At 46.3% G+C, this 18,858-nt stretch overlaps 1 protein-coding gene across 3 annotated transcripts in view; it reads right to left on the reverse strand.

The window, feature by feature from the left end:
• Positions 1 to 18,858, reverse strand: part of UBR2 (ubiquitin protein ligase E3 component n-recognin 2) — a 2,523,611-nt gene that overhangs the window by 513,412 nt on the left and 1,991,341 nt on the right. For all 3 annotated transcript variants that reach the window (XM_069608499.1, XM_069608498.1, XM_069608497.1), the window contains 2 exons: positions 7,700 to 7,848; positions 7,557 to 7,612 (listed from right to left, as the gene is read on the reverse strand). In XM_069608499.1, the coding sequence (XP_069464600.1) occupies positions 7,557 to 7,612; positions 7,700 to 7,848 (205 nt within the window). The remainder of the gene's footprint in view (positions 1 to 7,556; positions 7,613 to 7,699; positions 7,849 to 18,858) is intronic.

Raw genomic sequence — 18,858 nt, forward strand, 5'->3', positions numbered from 1 at the left:
TATATATGCTAGAATATCAGCAAAGAGGGCCAATTTTTAGTCTTTTCCAAACCTCACCAGCCCCTGAATCCTGTCATTGCTTCTAATCATTGTGGCCAGCGGTTCAAGGTTAATTGCAAATAATAATGGAAACAGGGGACAACAGTGTCTTGTCCTCCGACCCTTAGCCGTCAAGTTTTTTTTATAGTGCCATTACATACCATCTGGATCTCAGCCCTACTTTCTATAAAATGGCACTCAGAAATGGCCATTGCACTCGATCTAAAGCCATCTCTGCGTCCAAGGACAGCTGGAGAGGGTCATAATCCCTTTGATCCAATCCTGCCATCAGGTCTAGTGTCTTCCAAATATTATCCACTCCCCGACTTCCTCGGATGATGCCCACCCCACCTGATCAGTGTGGATCAGCTTGGAAACACCCCCCCCCCCCCCCCAAGCGCTCTAGTGTATAGATTTTCACATCCACATTTCATAATAAGATTGGCAGATATGTGCCACACTCCTGTCTGTCTCTCCCTTCTTTTGGTAAAATTACTACTCTTGCCTGTGTGAAGGAATCCGGGGCGCCTTCACCATCCAAGATCTAGTTCAATAATGTATAAAGAAATTGGGCCAATTCCCCACTGTGCCGTTTATAGAATGTCTTGGTGTAGCCTGCCTTCATCTTCCTGTTGCCTTAATTACCTCTTCCATCTCGATTCGGGCATCCATCAGTGCAACATTTTCTTGTGAAAGTGTTGGCATTGGCAATTTTTGGAAGTAGAATTGCGGCTCAGATTCAGATGCACTTGATTCCCTAGTATACAGTTGGGCATAGAACCTTCCAAGTCATTGGGCTATTACCCTTGGGTGGGTGAGCACCATTCCGTATTCCTCTCTAATCTTGTCTATGGCCCTACACGATCTCTGAACTCTGAGACGGGCTGCCAACATTGTGCAGGCGTTGTCTCTTTTCTCAGAAAATCTTTGCTTTAAACATTTAAGGTGGGTCAGGGCTTTCCCGTTACAAATTTCTTTGAGCTCAGGTCTACGTCGGTCACTGCCTGCATAGCTGTTTATAATGGGTGTTGTGTGCGTCATCTCATTTTCCCTTTCTCAGATTTCTTCTCTTAGTTTGGTTTCTCTTAAACATCTAATCCTCTTTTTCGATGCTCCCTCCGATATTAAGAGCGGCCTGATAGTGTCCTTTGCAGTTTACCAGACTATATGGGTTGAAGCGTCTCCAGTCATTTGCTTTAAAGAATTCACATATTTCTGTCTTAACTGATCGATTCCCTGAAGAGCGTGTCCTTAAACAATGAGTTGTTACATGCCCATCTTCTGTCCAGTACTGGCCAGTGTCCCATCTCAACTGAGGTCTTGCACATATTGTGGTCTGTCCAGGCCACTACCAGTAGCTCAGCTCCTGTTATAGCATATTTTACTGCGCATATTAAGATGTAGTCCAGTCGTGTATACGTCTTGTGTGGAGGGGAATACAAAGTGTATGCTGTTTAGGTGGGATGGATGCCCCTCCAACTGTCGGCCAAGTGATATCTATGCATTATGACTCCAAGGTTTTCCTCCTGCCCGTAGACTGGGGCCGTTTCCAAAGGAGTGCCAGTCTCTCAGTCATCTAGCATATTGAAATCTCACCCACAAATTAACACTCCAGCTTTCCACCCCTCCAGGATACCAAGGGCCCAGTCGCAAAACACTGCCAGATTTACATTTGGGGCGTATATTGAGCTCAGGGTCATGTCTGCATTGCCTATTCTCCCTTGCACTGCCAATAATCTACCTTCGAGGCCCCTTTTTACTTGCGGAAAAACCGTCCATTTGTTGCGGTGGATCAACATTCCAACTCCCCTTTCCTGGTATTGACTGAGGCACAAAACGTTGTTTCAAGATCCTTTCCTCTAATGCAGTACTCCTCACCTCTTTCAAACTTGGTCTCCTGGAGAAACAAAATAACAAACCTTCACTGATTAAATTCTCTCACCAGCATAGTAGAAAGAATATTTGAGTCATTGGAATGCGCTCTTCCAAATTAATTACATGAGACTATTAGGTAAAGAAAACATTTTTTAACTTTACTTATTTGCTTTTGTAAAAATCGATCATTAGACTCAACTGGTTAAAAAAATGAAAATAATAAAGAGATGTTCTACTTCCTAACTTCTTTAGGTTACACCATACAATTAAGTTAAAACTTCACTAATTGTTGGTATGTTCCTTATGGTGTTCCTTTTGGTTGATTCTTATAGATCTCTGTAAGGTGATTAGGTTCAGGTTCACCAATCGCCTAGAATGTTCCTGTTGGCTGCCTTGTGAATATTTAAATACAAATACAAAATTGTTGTTTTACATCCTGTAGTAGGACTGGTGACTGAAAATCCCTGAGAGTTCTTTCTCCAATTTGTTATTGTGTGTCCTAAATAGGACTTTGTCAATAAGAATCCTCTAGGAAAACCTCGACATGCGTTCCCCGCTTTATGGTCTGGGCGGTTCTTCAGGAGGTAATATGAATTTTGTAGTTCAGGCTTGAAAAAGATTTGAAAGGTATAACTTGATTTTCCAAATGTTTGGGTGTTAATGAGTCCTGTTAGCAAAGGTTGATGGGTCCTTGGGATTAACAAGGGACTTGCTGACGAAATAATAGATTTCTTGTTGATAGTAAGAAAGATTACCCTAGAAAGCAAGACAATGATGTGCAGATTGATTACTAATGGTCACAGAGTATATCTATAGGGATTGTGGATCTGAAGGCAAGTAGAGAAAAATAGAAAAAAATACTCACTTTAAGTGACAACAAGGAGGTTAATGTAGGTTGGATACATCATAAAATATGGTGAGAATAATTCCGCTTGATCTTAGTGGTAAATTCCCAACATGAATAAGATGTTCAGAATAGGGTCTGTTAATGTGAATGGAAAAGTAATAAGTGATTACATTAACCAGCATAGACCTCTTTGGTGGGGAATTCAGACCTTTAACATTCAAAGTGGCAATGTGTAGAATTCTATTCACTGCCATCACTCAAATTCAAGTCGTTGGTCCCCTATTTTCATCAACTGGGCCATCATCCTGTCTATCCCCACAATCATATATTGCGGCCACCACTATTCACCATATCAAACAACACATTTAATATTCTCAGTTCGCACACCGTTCCCTCCCCTCGATCCCCAACCCCCCCGCAACCGCCTTTATAGAAGCAAAACACAAACATTGAGTTCAGGGTTTCCCCCTCAAGAGACGCCATGCACAACTAGGGCCATCCATCAGGAGCCAGCCCCCCACCCCATACTCATCCTATAAATTAAAACAAAACGTTAAGCTTTCAAACATTTCTTCCCCATTCGTCCCATTCACTATGACGGCTTGCCATTTGTTCATGTACCAGGCCTCCTAAATTGCCCTGGGGGCTATGGGTCAATGTTAGTTTACGGCCGGCTGACCTTTTTCAGTTCTTTCACCCTGATCGCAATCTAACCTTCGGGGGGGGAGGGGAGGGTTCGTTTTCTGAATTTCCTTGCTCCAATCTGCCAACCTCTCCTGGGTTGATGTTTCAAGCATCTCCCAGCTAACCTCATTTTCTGACTTTCATTCTGATTGTCTTCTCTCAAACTTTTCAAAACTCCTTCCGCTTCCTCCGATGACGTTATTCGATAATCCATTCCTTGATACTCGAAGCAAAGTGAAAAAGGGAACCCCCATCTATAAAGTATTTCGCATTCTCGCAGCTATTGTGCCAGTGTTCGATATTCTTTACGTTTGGTGAGTGTATATGCTGTTAAGCCCTTGTAGATGCGAACCTGTGTAAGGAAGGCATGGAATCAAATAGTAAAACAGACAAAAGTGATCACAGTTCAAGGGTGTTTATTGAACTTCAAATGGGTTTGAAAAACACCCATCTAATTCTAAATCTAAATATGGGAGCAAGCTACGACCATCAAATAATAACGCAGTTCTAGTCAAGTCTGTCAAAATAAAAGGGCCTATACTAATAAACCTATTGCAAATCCTTACTTTTAAATATAAGTAGTGTGGGAAACAATGTTATGCAATGTTATGCATTCAAGAAATGACATGTCAGGATATTCAAGCTGTTGGCTTCCCTTCCCCACAGGACAACACAGCACACTCAAGCCTAGCACACTCTTTGGCTTCTCTAGGCACAAGGATGCAGTTCAAAAGCTCAACATCACGGCCTTCTGTTTTGAAGTCTCTTTGCCATTCAAAGTCTCTTATTTCTGAGGGTATGATGCAACACGACAAAGTTCCTTTCTTCTTAGGATTTCACATATACAACTTCTCGGGTGATTTACTGTTCACCCTGGATTGACCTCTGCCGGGCTCATACCAAATTTCTCTACTTCATCAAAATTTAAGACTTTCAACTTTGCTCAGGATTTTGCTTGACCCGTCGCAGGACCCCTTCGATTGGCAATAACCTTTTTCTCACTTTTGCTACTTCTCACCTGGATATCTTAGAGACCTTCGATTGAGCACTGATGCAGTGCCGTACCACTCTGTAAAAGGAATTGTATCTTGCTTTTAAAGTTCAATCACTCATCAGCAGCTCAACTTTACTTGCATCTCTTATCACGTGCGTTTTAACAATGTTTGTATGGTGAGCTCTGGAACAATGTTGCTGCATGCTACCTTGGCTTCAACACAGACCGGTCTTGTATCAGTCTCCCCAACTCACCGGCTCTGTTGATTTCACAGACGCTGCTTTGTTCTTGGAGCCAAGGTCAATACCACAGCGGCTCGTGCTTCTCCCCACCTTGATTATTCACGCGGGAGGGCCCCAGGTATCTCCAACACGCAATGCAGGATTCTGCAGCTTGGTTTCCTAGTGTTACGCTGTCTATTCTTGATATTTCTTGTCAAAAAGGTCAAGGGAACTTCCCTCCATGCGATCCCCTTCGGTTTTGCCGTCTTTCTTCTCTCGCTCAGCGACTGTCTCGAAACTGCTGTTTCCTTGTGTGCTTTACGTCACTCAGAGTGTGCTCTCATGTTCCGACTTTTATCTGTGTGGGGAAGCTTAATGGAAGTCAGGTGCGTGTGATGGTCAGTAATTGCCTGACTTCGCCTGACCATTGCATTGTGACACGTCAGGTATACAGCTCGGGTGTTAGTCCTTTTTCTCTCATAGCCGGCTGTCGGTGAGAAAGTGCTTGTGTTGTAAAATGGGGGCGTGGGGTAGAGTTCCTAAATATCCTACCAGGTAGGATGGGGAAAAGGTGTTATAGGGAAGGGGATACCGCGTCTCACCATGCGGTGTCCCACTCCGCAATGACCCCTCACGCAGGTGATCCTCCCACACTGGCCCACCCACAGGAACTGGATCCAAAAGCGATGGCCGTGTTCTGGCCACCTGGATGACAGATTCCCAGGGACTAGTGGGTGAGACACTCCTGGTTTCACACAGTCTTGAACAGTATCCTGGCCTAGAGAGGAATGCAGTCACATTTCATTTCCTTGGACACATAATAAGGCGTACTGAAGCATGGTGGACTGTTTTTAGGGGAGCCAAGTGAGCAGCTGGGAGTCCTGTCAGGAGAGCATACCCCTCACCCCCATCAATATGCAAGACCACAAGGGCCTGCCCTATGGTCTGGAAGTCCTGCAGCAGGATGAAGGGTTTGATTTATTGAAGGGTGGAGATTCAGAGCCAGGCTGTTTAGGCCTTCTTGGCTATGTTTTCTGGAAGGACAGGCTGCTGTCAATGGTGACATTTAAGGATTTTGCAGAGGCCTACAGTTGTGGATCAAATCCTTCAAGGTGCAGATAATTGAGCCATTGTTGGACAAGTTGTTTTTTAGCGAGTGGACCAATGAAAACAAATTCAGTCTTGGATGAGTTTAGTTTTAGGTAGGCAGTCATCGACATCTAGGACTTGATGGCCAGGTAATTGCAGAGATTAACAACGTCCTGCGTGCTATTCACTCTCATGTACAACTGAGTATCGTCTGCGTATTGGTGGATGGCTATATTGGGATGTTTTTTTTCCCCTAATGGCCTTCTTTCAGTTGGATTGGCAGGGGCCATTCATTTCAGTTCCATGGTCTAGGACCCAAGCAGCAGAGCATCAGACAGTGCACATATGGGCCAGACATCGACACGGGCATTCTGCAGTCATTGCATGGCTCATGTTTCAAAAGAAGGGTTTGGAGCATGCAAAAAAACTAAACAAAACAAAAAAACTAAAGGAGCTGAGGCCATTGAACAGTCAGCCCTCCAATACCACTCATGACACATCTGCTGTCAATGGTACCAGTGAGAGTCGAGCCAAAGTACAGCTCTAGTGCGCCCACTAGTTGCCAAATAAGTTTTTGAAGAAAGAACTGCACCTCAAAGAGTTCTAAAATGAGTAATCTGTGGGAGGAAGAACCAATAAGAAGCAGGATGCATCTGGCCTGGTTAGAACATTATTCTTGATGCCACCTTCTGAAGCTCTTGTAAAGTAAAGCCCTTCTTCCAATTTCTTTGATGTTTGGGGGTGCTGTAAGTGAGAATTAGTTCATGTTAAATGTAGCCTTTTAGCTGGTCCCCCTTCTAGTGGGTGTTTCACAGGTAAGAATGCAAAAAGCCAGTTATCCAATTAACTCCAATACTGTTTTTCCTTGCACTCAGACAAGCAAGTGAAAAATGGCAAGGCTCAAATATTTTCATGTCGGCTGTTGGTGCCCACCTGCTTTCTGGTAAAGATTCACAATCCTTATTGCTTGGCGACTCCACAGACACAAAACCTCTATCTTCAACTTACGTCTCATACTTCGAAGCTACTTTTATGCATGGTAGGTTTAGGGTAGAGAGCCCCCCTTTCCAAATTCAGTCGATCAATGCCATGGAGGCATGAGTACAGTACAGACAAGGTCACCCCTCTCCTTCCACAACAACAGTCTACCCCTCTATGATTGACTTGGGCAGCAATTCACACATCCCTATCCCTCCAATGGCTGTTTCCAACAGGAGAATGGTTGTAGGGTTGTGCCATCCAGAATCCACAAATCATAGCCTCCCAAACTACTTCCTTCTTGCTTGCTTCAGTCACACATGGAAGCACACAAGCTGCCCAATGCTTGCCTCTCATGAACCACTACAAATATTGCTGAGGTGATGTTTCTCACCAGTGCACCTCAACCATCATCAGCATGGTCCCCTGGGACCAGACTCAACTGCGTGGCAGGCCCTGTGCTCCCTGGGATTCTGAAATCATGCTCCCTGGCCCAGGATCAAAGACACAATCAGGAAATGGCCCATCAATTTGTGGTAATAGTTTATATACTATGTTATAGAATATGAAGCACAGAACATTGGCTTAGCCTGTGTGCATGCACGAGTCGTCCTAGAGATGTGGTTTGCGAACTACTCAATCACAGAAAAGATAATACATATGCAAACATTAGGGCAGGAATAAAAAAAGAGGCTCACGATTCCCATGACAATGCAATGATCCTCCCTTCAGAACAAGAATACATAATGCTTGACAACGAGTATTATTATTATTTCTTTTATAGGCGGGCGCACTATTAATAAAGTGAAATGCACATTGGCACATTTACCTGTCTACAGGGCAACTGCCCAAACAATGGTTTGTCTTCATCAGCTAACACATGCTCTGTAAATTGGGAAACCAAAAAAAAAAATATTACTAGACAGAAATAAAACTGTTTATTTTAGAACACTAATAAAAAGCTTTTTTTACCTATGGTTTGTATTGTATAAGCACAGCTTCCCCAGCACATTATGGATACACGTGGGTCCTGTTCATTAGGATGCACTTTAAGTCCCAACTTATATAATGAAGTCCCAAAGGTTGTGAGCATCTCCTTAATGGTTTCAGAGTAAGGATTCCTGTTTGAAAATGACAGAAATCATATACAAAATGCAATTTATGCAAAAATCTACATTATCACAATTCTCACATGTAATGCATTTTGAAAGAAGCTCCCCAGAACTGAAAAACATGTCCATAGTGTGGAAACATTTACATATGCATAGCAATCCAAGAATTACATGTGGAAGGAGGATCAAACCTTTAGGTTCCGGGAGGATATCTGATCAAAAGTTGTCCGCCTCATTACACAGAGCACTGTAGTTTGTTTATTTTTTTGAAAATCAAATAATTGTTATTGCCATTTTAATTATAACACAAAACAACCAAAATGCATTTCTCTGTATCTTTACTACAAAACACCCCCCCCCTATCCACCTTGCTATGGATGTGTGCACTGTTTGTCACTCAATAGTGGATACACAGTGACATCTCCTTTCAACCCTTAAGACTCTCAATCCGGGTACACCCAAAATGCTGGGCAAGTGAACTTTGTTTCTTTTATCCCCACCATAAGGTCCGACCTCCTGACATCAATCCCTAGTAAGCAAGGTGCCCCCCTCCAATCCCCTCCTTCTGTCATTCTCAATCCTTCCGGTCAACCCGACCGTATTTCTCAAAGAAGGGGAGTCACAAACCCTCAATGTCGTTCCTGGTTTCAGCCAAGAGGTGGGTCAGATTGTCCATGTCATATATAACCCTGATCTTAGAAACTCATTCCTTTTCCACAGGCATTAGTGAATTCTTCCACCAATGGGCCAAATAGGACCTTGCGGCGACCAACATTATTTGGGACATATGACCCCGATCAACTTCAGCCTCCTCCCCCACACTGACTGCAAAAAGAATGACTGCAGCTGGATTGCTTTAAAGTATGTGGCAAAATCTGGAAATCCCACTCTCCCTTCCTCTTTTGGTCTGGTCAGTACCTGATAGGAGATCCTGTGTTTCTTCCCCGCCCAGAGGAATTGTAACAAATAGCGCCTAACTTCAGACTGAAAAGATCCAGACACTGGGATAGGTGTTGTTAGTATCAAAGTAAGTCTGTATCTCCTCCTTCAGGAAATCTGTAAAGACATGGTCTCTCAAAAGGTGTGGGCTACATTGACCCACTGAACAGAATTTCTCCAAAACCAAGCTGCGCTTCAACAGAAACAGCAAAATGGTTGCGCTGGCTCCAGTGAACACCATGGACTCAAAACTGCGTTGTGCAGCGACAAAAAGATGCCTGCACCATCTTGCCAAGCACATATTGGGCAGGATGGAACAAGGGGACACACTAAGGGAGCTTTGTTAAGGAGAATTCTCTCTTTAGGCTGAATTTCCTAACCTAATGAGTCCCCCAGCAGCTTTGCTGGATTTCTGGAGTTTGTTTTTTTCTCCTGCCAAGAGTGAGACTCTTTCTCCCACTCTTGGACATGATTTATGGTGTTCCTTTGACTGGTAATGTGTTTTATGGGCAATGGGGTCCTTTACTCCATAGGGTCTCATGTGTTTTTACTATGTGTGTTACACAGCACCCTCCGTGCAGTAACACAGGGGTGTCATAGTGACACCCCACCATAGACTCCATACCCTGGGACTGACTACTGTCTCCCAGGGCATGTAAAGTCACCATTGGCTTTACTAGTCCCAAATTATTAACAGAAACCAGTACAAACCATCATATTGTGGATGTACTGGTCGGGGCAATTCGATTGCCCCAGGGTCTGTTAGTCGAGGGGGCACGTCTCCGTCCCCCCTGATCGAGTTTTGGCTGGTGGCAGTGGAAACTACTGGTTATATTCGACCGCAAATATTTTCCTATGGGATTTTCCCATTGTTCGAGGCTACAAACTTTAATTATTTAATTCTCCTAGCCTCGAACATACCGCCGGTTTATTTAATTAATATTAATTCGCCGGTTTGCCAGGACTTGATTCTAAAATGGCGTTTGTGTTCTCTTCCGTGACTCCAACCCAAGTCGAGCCCTTTGTTCAACTTTTTTGGTGGGCTTCTCCACAGAAGCCTCCAAAAGTGGTGCCACTCTGTCTGGGTACCACAGGGGATGTGGGAGGGGGTTTAGGCACCCTGGACTGAGTTACCTTGGTAACTCAAGTCCCACTCTTGTGTGATTGGCCCAAGTGGTGAGCCGGCTGGCTCACCATTTAGCATGTTTGATTGACAGCTAAGATGAGTGAATAGGGGTATGCTGCATAAAAGCAGGGCTTTGGGGACTGGAACTTCAGAAGTCGCCACAGGACCTGAGAATCCGACAAGGGAGAAGCTGAGCCGACCTACCACGACGACACCACCGGTGGAGCCCTGCGGAACCGACTCACCACTTCCCGACAACAGAGAAGATCTCCCGGCTGGAGAGGCTTCTTCCCCTAACTGGTGGGCACAACCAGTTTCACCTTCTTTCTTCGCACCCCAGACCGGTTTGTGGTCGAACTGCCCGTGCCAAGCACCCCGGCGGCCAGATAGCCACTCACTACTGAACCGCGAATCATCGGACCGCTCCTTGGACCTGAGAAACTCTGCGGCTGGTTTCTTCCCTGGCAGTGCAACGTACTCCTGTCTTCCTCCACAACGAGTTCCTCTCTTCCCCCGGACGAAGCACCGACTTGCATCCACTGCCAGGAACAAATGCCCCCGCTGGAGTGTTCTCACCACTTTAAGGTACCGTGTCCACCAGGCCTCCCTTTCTAAAGATTGCTACAAGGTAATAATAACCCCTTAACCTTCTGGACTGGGCTGGCCGCCTTGACGCTCTAACTGGTCCCTTTCTTTGGTCCAACTCCTTTTTGAACCATTACAAGACTTTTGTGCACTGCAACCGTGTGACCTTGAACACATTTCGTTTCAATCCTCTTAAAGCGGATCCAGCCTACTGACTCTGAATTCACGGTTTTACTTTGCCTTCCTCTCTTGTTATGTTCTTGTAAAAGTGTTGGGATCTGTTTCAATTTGTTCTCTGCTTTTCTTTCCCTTTTTAAAACGAACTATTAGAGTGCCATCTACGTTAAGCGCTCACCGCTGTCTGTAAAGTGGGGCTTTTTTAAGACTTGTCTAATATTCTTTTAAGGGAGTATATATCTTTTAGTGACCGTGTTTTTGAATTGCTTACTATTAGTGCCTGTGTGTTTTTCTAGATGTGGTTTAAAATAAATAATTATATCTCTTTTACACCAAGCCCTGGTCAGTGTTTACTTGTTCCTTTGTGTCCTCTTGACCTATTGTGAATACTCTGTATACTGCCTAACTCTTCTTGAGGGAGGTCTGACTGCTCAGCCACAGCTACCAAGTGAATCTGTGTGGTACAGACTGCTACCAAGTGGGTTTACTGCCAAACACCTGTAGTCTTAAATCTTTTGCTTTCGTCCCCAGTCCCTTAGCAGACCACCAATCAAACTTGGGGTTCAATATCAGATTAAAGTCCCCCCAGCAGCATCTTTCCCTCTGCCCTCTCATCCATTGCATAAAGGGCACAATGGGTGCATAGAGGGTAGCCAGCGTGACTAGTGTTCCTTTGCATGTACCTTTTATTCCTAGAAACCTCACTCCAAAGTCCCTTTTGACCTTGAAATCCATGAGGCGAAACAATTTCCCCAGCAATATTTGCACCCCCTCCTTCTTGGAGGTTCTATGAGAAGCCCAGACATTTTTCCCTGTTTCCTTACCCTTTATTGGTAGCTCTGCCCCTTGTCAGTAGTGCATCTCAAAAAAAGAGAACCACCATGTTCCGTTTACGAAATATATTGCTGTTCAGAAACCGTTTGTTCAAACCCTTGACGTTTAATGTACCCACCGTCCCCTCAACCATTTTCCTTACTTTCCCCTCTCAGACCGTCCTTCTCGTGCTCCACTGGGCCAGCGGCCCTTCCAATAAACAAAATCCATACATGATCCCCCCCCCCCCACACACCCTTCCCTCCCTCACCCACCCCACCTCCTTTCCCTCAACTTCAGGCACCCGTATCCATCTCCCAGTCAAGCCGGGCATGGTCAACAAACCAACAGGGACTCTTCCCATGCCCTGGGATTCATGACAAGTTCGGCTACCGCTCTCCTCTCCCTGAGCCGCACCAGGGGGGTTGTGTGGACCCTGACCACACCAATTGAGACCCCCCAGAACCTACCCCACCGCCCCCCAACTCAACCTCTCCCTTCACAACTCAGCAACGTCGCTATCCAAAACACACCGATAACTTCAACAAAGGAACTTCCTACGGCAAACAGATCCCCTACCTCCCCTTTTGCCAACCAAAGACCTCAGAGCAGTGGCATTTCCATGGTCAGTCAGCTTCCCCTCAAGCCCCACCCCCCCGGGACTGCAAGCGTGCCCAGGGCAAAACACAAGTGAACAATATTTGGCTCTATCACCCTTCAGGTGCCCTCTTCCGCAGGGAAGGGGTGTTCAGCTTCTAAAATTGCAGGCATTCTTTCGCCCTCCGTCTTCCTTGGAGCGCTTACGGGCCTCTAGGTCTTCTGGGATGGTCCGACCCCTCCCCACCACGGTCGCCTGAATAGCCTTCACAACGCCCCACTACATCTTCCGTGATCCAATTAATATCTTCCTCCGACACCAGATAGCGCCTCTCTCTCTCCCACTCAAAAGTCAATGAGAATGGGTAGCCCCAATGGTAACAGACTCCCTTTTCCTGCAGCCATTTAGTGGTAGCCTGCACTTTTTCTGCCTCAGCAGTGTGCAGGCTGAGAGGTCTTAAAAGATGGCCACTTTTGAGTCGCCATATTGTACTTCCCTCAGGCGCTTAGCTTTTTCCAGAATCTTCACCTTTTCTCTTTAGTAGGGCATTCGTGCCAGGACTGTGAGGAGGCCATGTGCTCCCCTTCCGCAGATGCACTCTGTCTATGGCGACTCTCCCATCAGCTTCTTCCCCCAGGACCACCCATATTATGTCCCGAACCTTATGTTCCAGTCCTTCCAGTGTCTCGCCCTCTGTCTCCTGCAGGCCAAAGAATCTGAGATAGTTCCTCCTCTCTCGATTTTCAATGTCGTCCACCTTAAGACGCAGCTCCTTTTCCCAGCGCTCCATCTCCATGAAGTGAGCTTCCACCTGCGTCTCCAGGAGAGCAGTGGACGTCTGGTTGGCCTCGACCCGTCCATCCTGTCTTCCAGAGTGGTTACCTTATCTGACAGGTCGGCCAGTTTCACCCCCATGTCTGTTCTCATCCCCCAGATTTCTTCCTAAATGGTCTGAATGTCCATTTTTAATGGAGCCTAGCTTGACCTGCGCCGCTGGGGAACCTCCAGATTCCATTGCAGTGTCCTCAACTTGATACTGGAATTTCGCTAAGGCCCCCCTCCAGCTCATTGAGTGTCCAGTCCTCCCCCATCCAATATTCTTCCAAGGGCATCAGGTACATCTCCCCCAGTCCAGAGGGACTTCCCTCAATATCTTGCCCAGTGTCTGTGTGCAGGGCAACAGTTTATTCAGGGAGGCTGGGGGCAATCGCGTGGGAGGGTCTGCTTCTCTACACCCTGAGGGGCTGCCAACCTTATGTTCTACCCCGCAGGGATACTTCCCTTCCATAAGCAGTGCCGCCTCTTATCTTCTGTCGTCTCACCTCTGAGGCATCTAAGCAATAATGCTTGATGAAGGTATTCATTGATGCCCATGTTGCAGCTGAACAAATATCTGTTGCAGGGACCCCCTCTTCAGAGCTGCAGAAGTAGCCGTCCCCTAGTGGAATGGGCTCAAAGCCCATCTGGGGGGTCCTTCCCCGCCAATCTGTAGCACTCAATTATAGCCAGAATGATCCAGTGGGATATGGTTTGTTTTGTCACTGCTAATCCCAATTTATGACCTGTATAACCTACAAAAGGTTGGTCATCTTGACGTAATCTTGACATTCTTGAAATGTAAAAACAGAGCCCTTTTAGGGTCCATTCTATGAAACCTCTCTTCTTTGCCCAAGGGTTTTAAATCTGATGCAGTCTTGGGCAGGAAGCCAGTGGACATTGCATCTGGCTGTGGGAATGCGTTCTTTCTTTGAAATATTCAGTGGTGCTCGTAGGGCATTATTCTGGATGACTTGTAGTTTTTTAATGTTGCTTGTGGAGGAGCCTGCAAAGCGGGCATTGCAGTAATCTAGTTTGGACAGTATGAGGGCTCTGGCTAGTGTGATGCAGCTATCTGTCGTTAGGAATTATCTGCAGGCATTGATAAGTTTATCAGTATATGCTGCTGCAGAGGCCGTTGCATTGACTTGTTTAGTTAGGGAGAGTGAGGAATCTAGATAGACCGCTAGGGTTTTCACTTCCTTCAGGACGGTGATGGAGTTCCCTTCTGTAGAGAAAGATTTGTAGTCGACATCCAATTTGTTAAGTCAGGCTTGGGTCTCTGCCAAAAGGAGTTCTGTTTTATCGTCATTTAGACAGAGTTCATGTTGTGCCATCCATGTTTGGATGATTTGGTAGATATTGTTGAGGGCATTGGTGCCCTTGTTGTAATTCTTGTTTTAATTCCCAGAGATAGGCAAGAGGATCTGCGTATCGTCAGCATTGTTGGTGCAGGAAACGCCTTGTTCATCCATGAGGTCAAATAGGGGCTTTGTGAAAATGTTGTAGCGTGTAGGCGATACACCCGATCCTTGGGGCACGCCACAGAGGACTGGGGCTAGAGTGGCCGCCGCTAAATTGAATGCTGCGAAGAGGTATAGCAGGAGTAAGATGACTAGATTCCCATTATCTATGATCTCATCCATTTGGATTTTCAGATCTAGGAGTGCTGTCTCAGTGCCGTGTTTTGGGCGGAGGCCAGATTGAGGTAGGCCAAGGAGGTTGTTCACCTCAAGGTGTTCTTGTATTTGTAGGTATGCTGCACTGTCTAGGATTTTAAGGAGGAAAGGGACGGTGGTGATGGGATGGTAGGTAGTTGGAATGTTAGGGTCTAGTGAAGGTGTAGGTATTCACCTGTGAATTATGGAAGATAAGCTCTCTGTCCTGCTACTTCTGGCAGGGGCACGTCGAATGGGATCTAGTTCCTTCACTGATCCCTTATAAGGATTAGTCCAGTCCAGCTGTGACTATGCTTCTCCTTAAGATTGGTAAGTCTTTCTTGAGCTCTTGTGATGCTGTTTGTTCTGTTTAATGTTGTTATATGTTGATCCTAATTATGCCTGCAATAATGTCTCTCTTCTGTTTTCTCCCTTAGATGGAAACGCGGCCTAGATGCAGCTATGAGACGTCAGACGCGGCCGGAGGGAAGATGGAGGCTACCGCAACGTTCGACAGCAGGTAAGCGAAGGTTTAAGGTAAAGCGTGAGGTATGGCGAAGTGCAACCTTAAACTGAATGTGTTTTCAATGTCCAACCTTGTCTTCTGTTTCTCTTTGCAGGCGCTGCTGTCGACAATGGAGCGTGTCGTGCTGCAGTGCCAAGATGAAGATTTTGGCGTTCCAGAAAGTGTAAAGATGAATACTTGGCTCCCTGAAGAGATGTACCGGTAATAACAGCTTTCCCCAGTTGGTAAGTATGCTGGCAGGAAGCAGGATGTCCAGGAAGCAGGATCTTCAAAGTTAGGTCTGAACTCAGGCGACGGTGAGCGTTACGATGCTTGCAAGTGCAGAATAACACGAGGCACTGGCCTTAAGGATGAGTAGCTTATATAGCTGAGCTTCTGAAGCCACGCCCACCAGGTTCAGCCCGACTGCCACACACGAAGGCAATCCATTAGCAGCCACACCCAAGAATACACTTGGGGCTGCTTAATGAATAGAATGTTCAAGGTTAATGCATCTGCTTAATGGATGGAATGTTCAAGGTTAATGCATCTGGAGTGCTATGGCCATAACAAAATGCTTTTGGTGTCAAATGGATGTTCTTGTTTACCTTTGTTCATGAGCCTGGCGCCAAAGGCGCCAGGACAGTGTCCACCCAGGTCTCCTGTGCATGCGACCCCTGCATGCCTGTGCTGCTGACTTCATGAACATGACAAAGACAGGGCAGTGGCGAGGACAATCATGCGCCAACTACTTAGGATAACCCCCGAAAATAGACACCAGAACGTTCGGATAAGCGAGATCATGAGCAAAACCTTAGAAATATGGAACAAAGCAACAGGAAAGAAACGCTAACTAAAGACCCGGCTCAATTTATGCCTGTATTCGATAATCCTGAATTCCAACCGGGCACAGACAAAGGAGCATTCCAAAAATGAATTGAAGCTGAGTGCACGATAGTGGGAGACATGTACTTAGACCAACAAATCAGAACCTACACAGACTGCAGAGACCTCCTAGGCCTCACAGAAACGGACAGATACAAATACGAACAAATCCATCATTGGCTCGCAACCCCGAGAATAACGCAAGCAGCAAGAAGACCTCTAACTCCATTCGAGACATATATCATGACACAACCAGGGGATAAGAAATTTGTCTAAACAATGTACAAATTCATTAATGCACAAACAGAAGAAACAAAATGGCGGTACATGAAGAAATGGGAAGCAACGTTAGGAAAAGAGATTACGAGAGAACAATGGACATACGTTTGGCAAATAATCCCCAAATGGACACCGGCAATACAGACAAGGGATGCGTGGATGAAAATAATGATACAATGGCACTACATCCCGGAAAGACTTCACAGAATGTTTACCACAACCCAAAATAAATGCTGAAGAGGATGTGAACAGGTGGGCAACTGGAGACACATATGGTGGGACTGGCCGGAACTACAAGGCTTCTGGACAGAGGTAAGGTCCCAAATGAAAGAAATGTTTAAGGGAGCAGAGGACTTGGGGGAAGAGGTTTGGATATGCCGAATGTGGGACCCCAAAGATAGGACAATGACAAAAACACAAAAGAGGAACTTTATGGGAGCAATTGCTCAAAAATGGAAACAGAAAACACCCCCAACCAATGTAGAATGGCTACAGAGGGTATGGTAATTTGTAGCGATGGAGAGAATCACGTATAACATTCAAGGGGCACACCAAAACTTTATAACAGACTGGTGAATCGTGATAGAATATTTGCAGATTGACTATATGCTACAGTGGTGCCCACATAGAATACGGATTCTGGACATGTCCACGGGGTGAGACAAAGACTCAAAGGGAGTAAATGGAAATACAACAACATAGCAGCCGAGGGGTGGGAGGGGGGGAGAAGGGGGGGACAATTAACATGATGCCTACCCCCGGAGCACCAGGCCAGGCCCAGCACCCCCGGGAGCAGGCATCACGCCCCCGGGTAAAAGCCCAGCGGCCCTTTATAGGGGCTCTTTGGACTCTGTCCTGGCGCCGTTGGCGCCAGGCTCATGTTGGACATCAGTCCTGGCGCCATAGGCGCCAGGCTCATAAGGGGAAGTGTTTGGTGCACTTACCTGAAGCAGACCATGCTGCACACTCACCTGATGCAGACCATGCTGCATGAAGAACCAAGCTAAATGAGGCTTAGGAGGGACTATTTTTCTGAAGGAACTATTTTGTTACTTGGGTGGGGCTGTGGAAGAATACTCACCTGGAACTTCTTCCAAGGCTATTTAAGCCACGCCCGGACAGCCACACGTGCTTCGCGTTGTTCTGCATCCCAGCAGCTGAACGCTCACCATGACTGCTCCTGCACCTGGACTCCAGCCACGCCCGCCTCGAACCTGGAACACCTGTAAGGAAAGAAGAGAAGAGAAAGGTGAAAACCAAGAACTTATTCAACCTTCTTACCTGCATCCGGAATCTTCACGCCAGCATTCCTGAAGGAAGACTTCCATTTAAAAGCACCGCGTTGCTCGCTGCAGCGCCGGGCTTCACTCACCTGTTCCCGAGACGCCGCCCCGCTCCATCGTGGCTCTCAGCACCGGTCGCCACATCTCTGCACCTAGGGGAGAGAAGAAGAGACAAAAGGTGAGCAAGGGAACACAAGAGGAAAGCCGAATTTTCAGCCATATTACTTACCGGCTTTTCTTGGTGAACCATTCCACATCTCGGGTCGGCGCCACATCTTTGGCAGGTACCGCACCCCAGCCCCTATGGGGAAAGGACAAAAGACATTACTGGGGAATTATAAAGACATTTAGAGGGGTCGCCCTCATCACTAACTCACCTGATTTTACCACATGCAATTTAACCCCTCAACGCATCGCCTTTGTTCTGCACCTGAAATAAAGGACAGATCACAGGTTAGGAAAAACAACATAAAGGAGGCTCACACTTGAACTTTTGCATCTTCATACTTACGGCGTATCGCTCAGAAAAGTCAAATGGATTTGCCAGCGCCATTCTGAAAACCAGTGAAGTAACTGGACGAACGCGCGCCCCTGCACCGGAAGCAGGATGGAGAGTTCATCCTTCCAAACCATAAGGTGAGCTTAAACCGGGGGTTTTGGAGGAAGTTAGAGAAGAACGAAGAGGGAAAGGGGGGAGCAAGCACACTATTCAGCAGACAGTTAATCCCCTTTCTCATCTGCAGAAGGATATTCCTACGGGCCAGACAAGCAAGATTTGGGGGTCCTGTTCAATCGGTGGTCCGAATTCTGTGCATCACGCTTGAAGAGGCCACAGCAACCCAGACCAGACCAGCGCCTCCGTGGGAGCCAGGTGAGCGTTACAACAATGTTAATAGTCCCAATGTTAATGTTTATGAAAATGCAAATAAAAACACGTTTGAAAAAAAGAAATCTCCCCATGATGCAACGCCAGCCTCCTCCCAACATCGTGCCATTTTCAGTTCCTGGAGATCCCACTGCATGCTGACCAGAATGGGTGCGTGAGGAGAGTAGGGATGTGTGAGCTTTAGGATTTTTTGTGTCCGTAGCCAGACCCGTCTGCCCATCGTCAGTGCTAATGGGTAGGTTACTCGCTTACATGGGAGGTGCCACAGTGCTTCTCGTAGTCGCATAGGGCTGATTAGGGCCTCTAGCAGACTGCTCTGTGGTGGGTTCATCGGCTAACCATATGGCAATGTGGCTGAGCTGAGCCGCCAGGTAATAGTATTCTAGTTTTGGCAGCTGGGCTCGCCCTGTTCGAAGGGGAGTGACAGAACAGTAGTAGTTAGTCTGTGCCTCTTAAGGCCGCACAAGAA

The sequence above is a fragment of the Ambystoma mexicanum genome, chromosome 4q, assembly GCF_040938575.1.
Source record: "Ambystoma mexicanum isolate Mex_15411 chromosome 4q, UKY_AmexF1_1, whole genome shotgun sequence".
Taxonomy (NCBI): Eukaryota; Metazoa; Chordata; class Amphibia; order Caudata; family Ambystomatidae; genus Ambystoma; species Ambystoma mexicanum.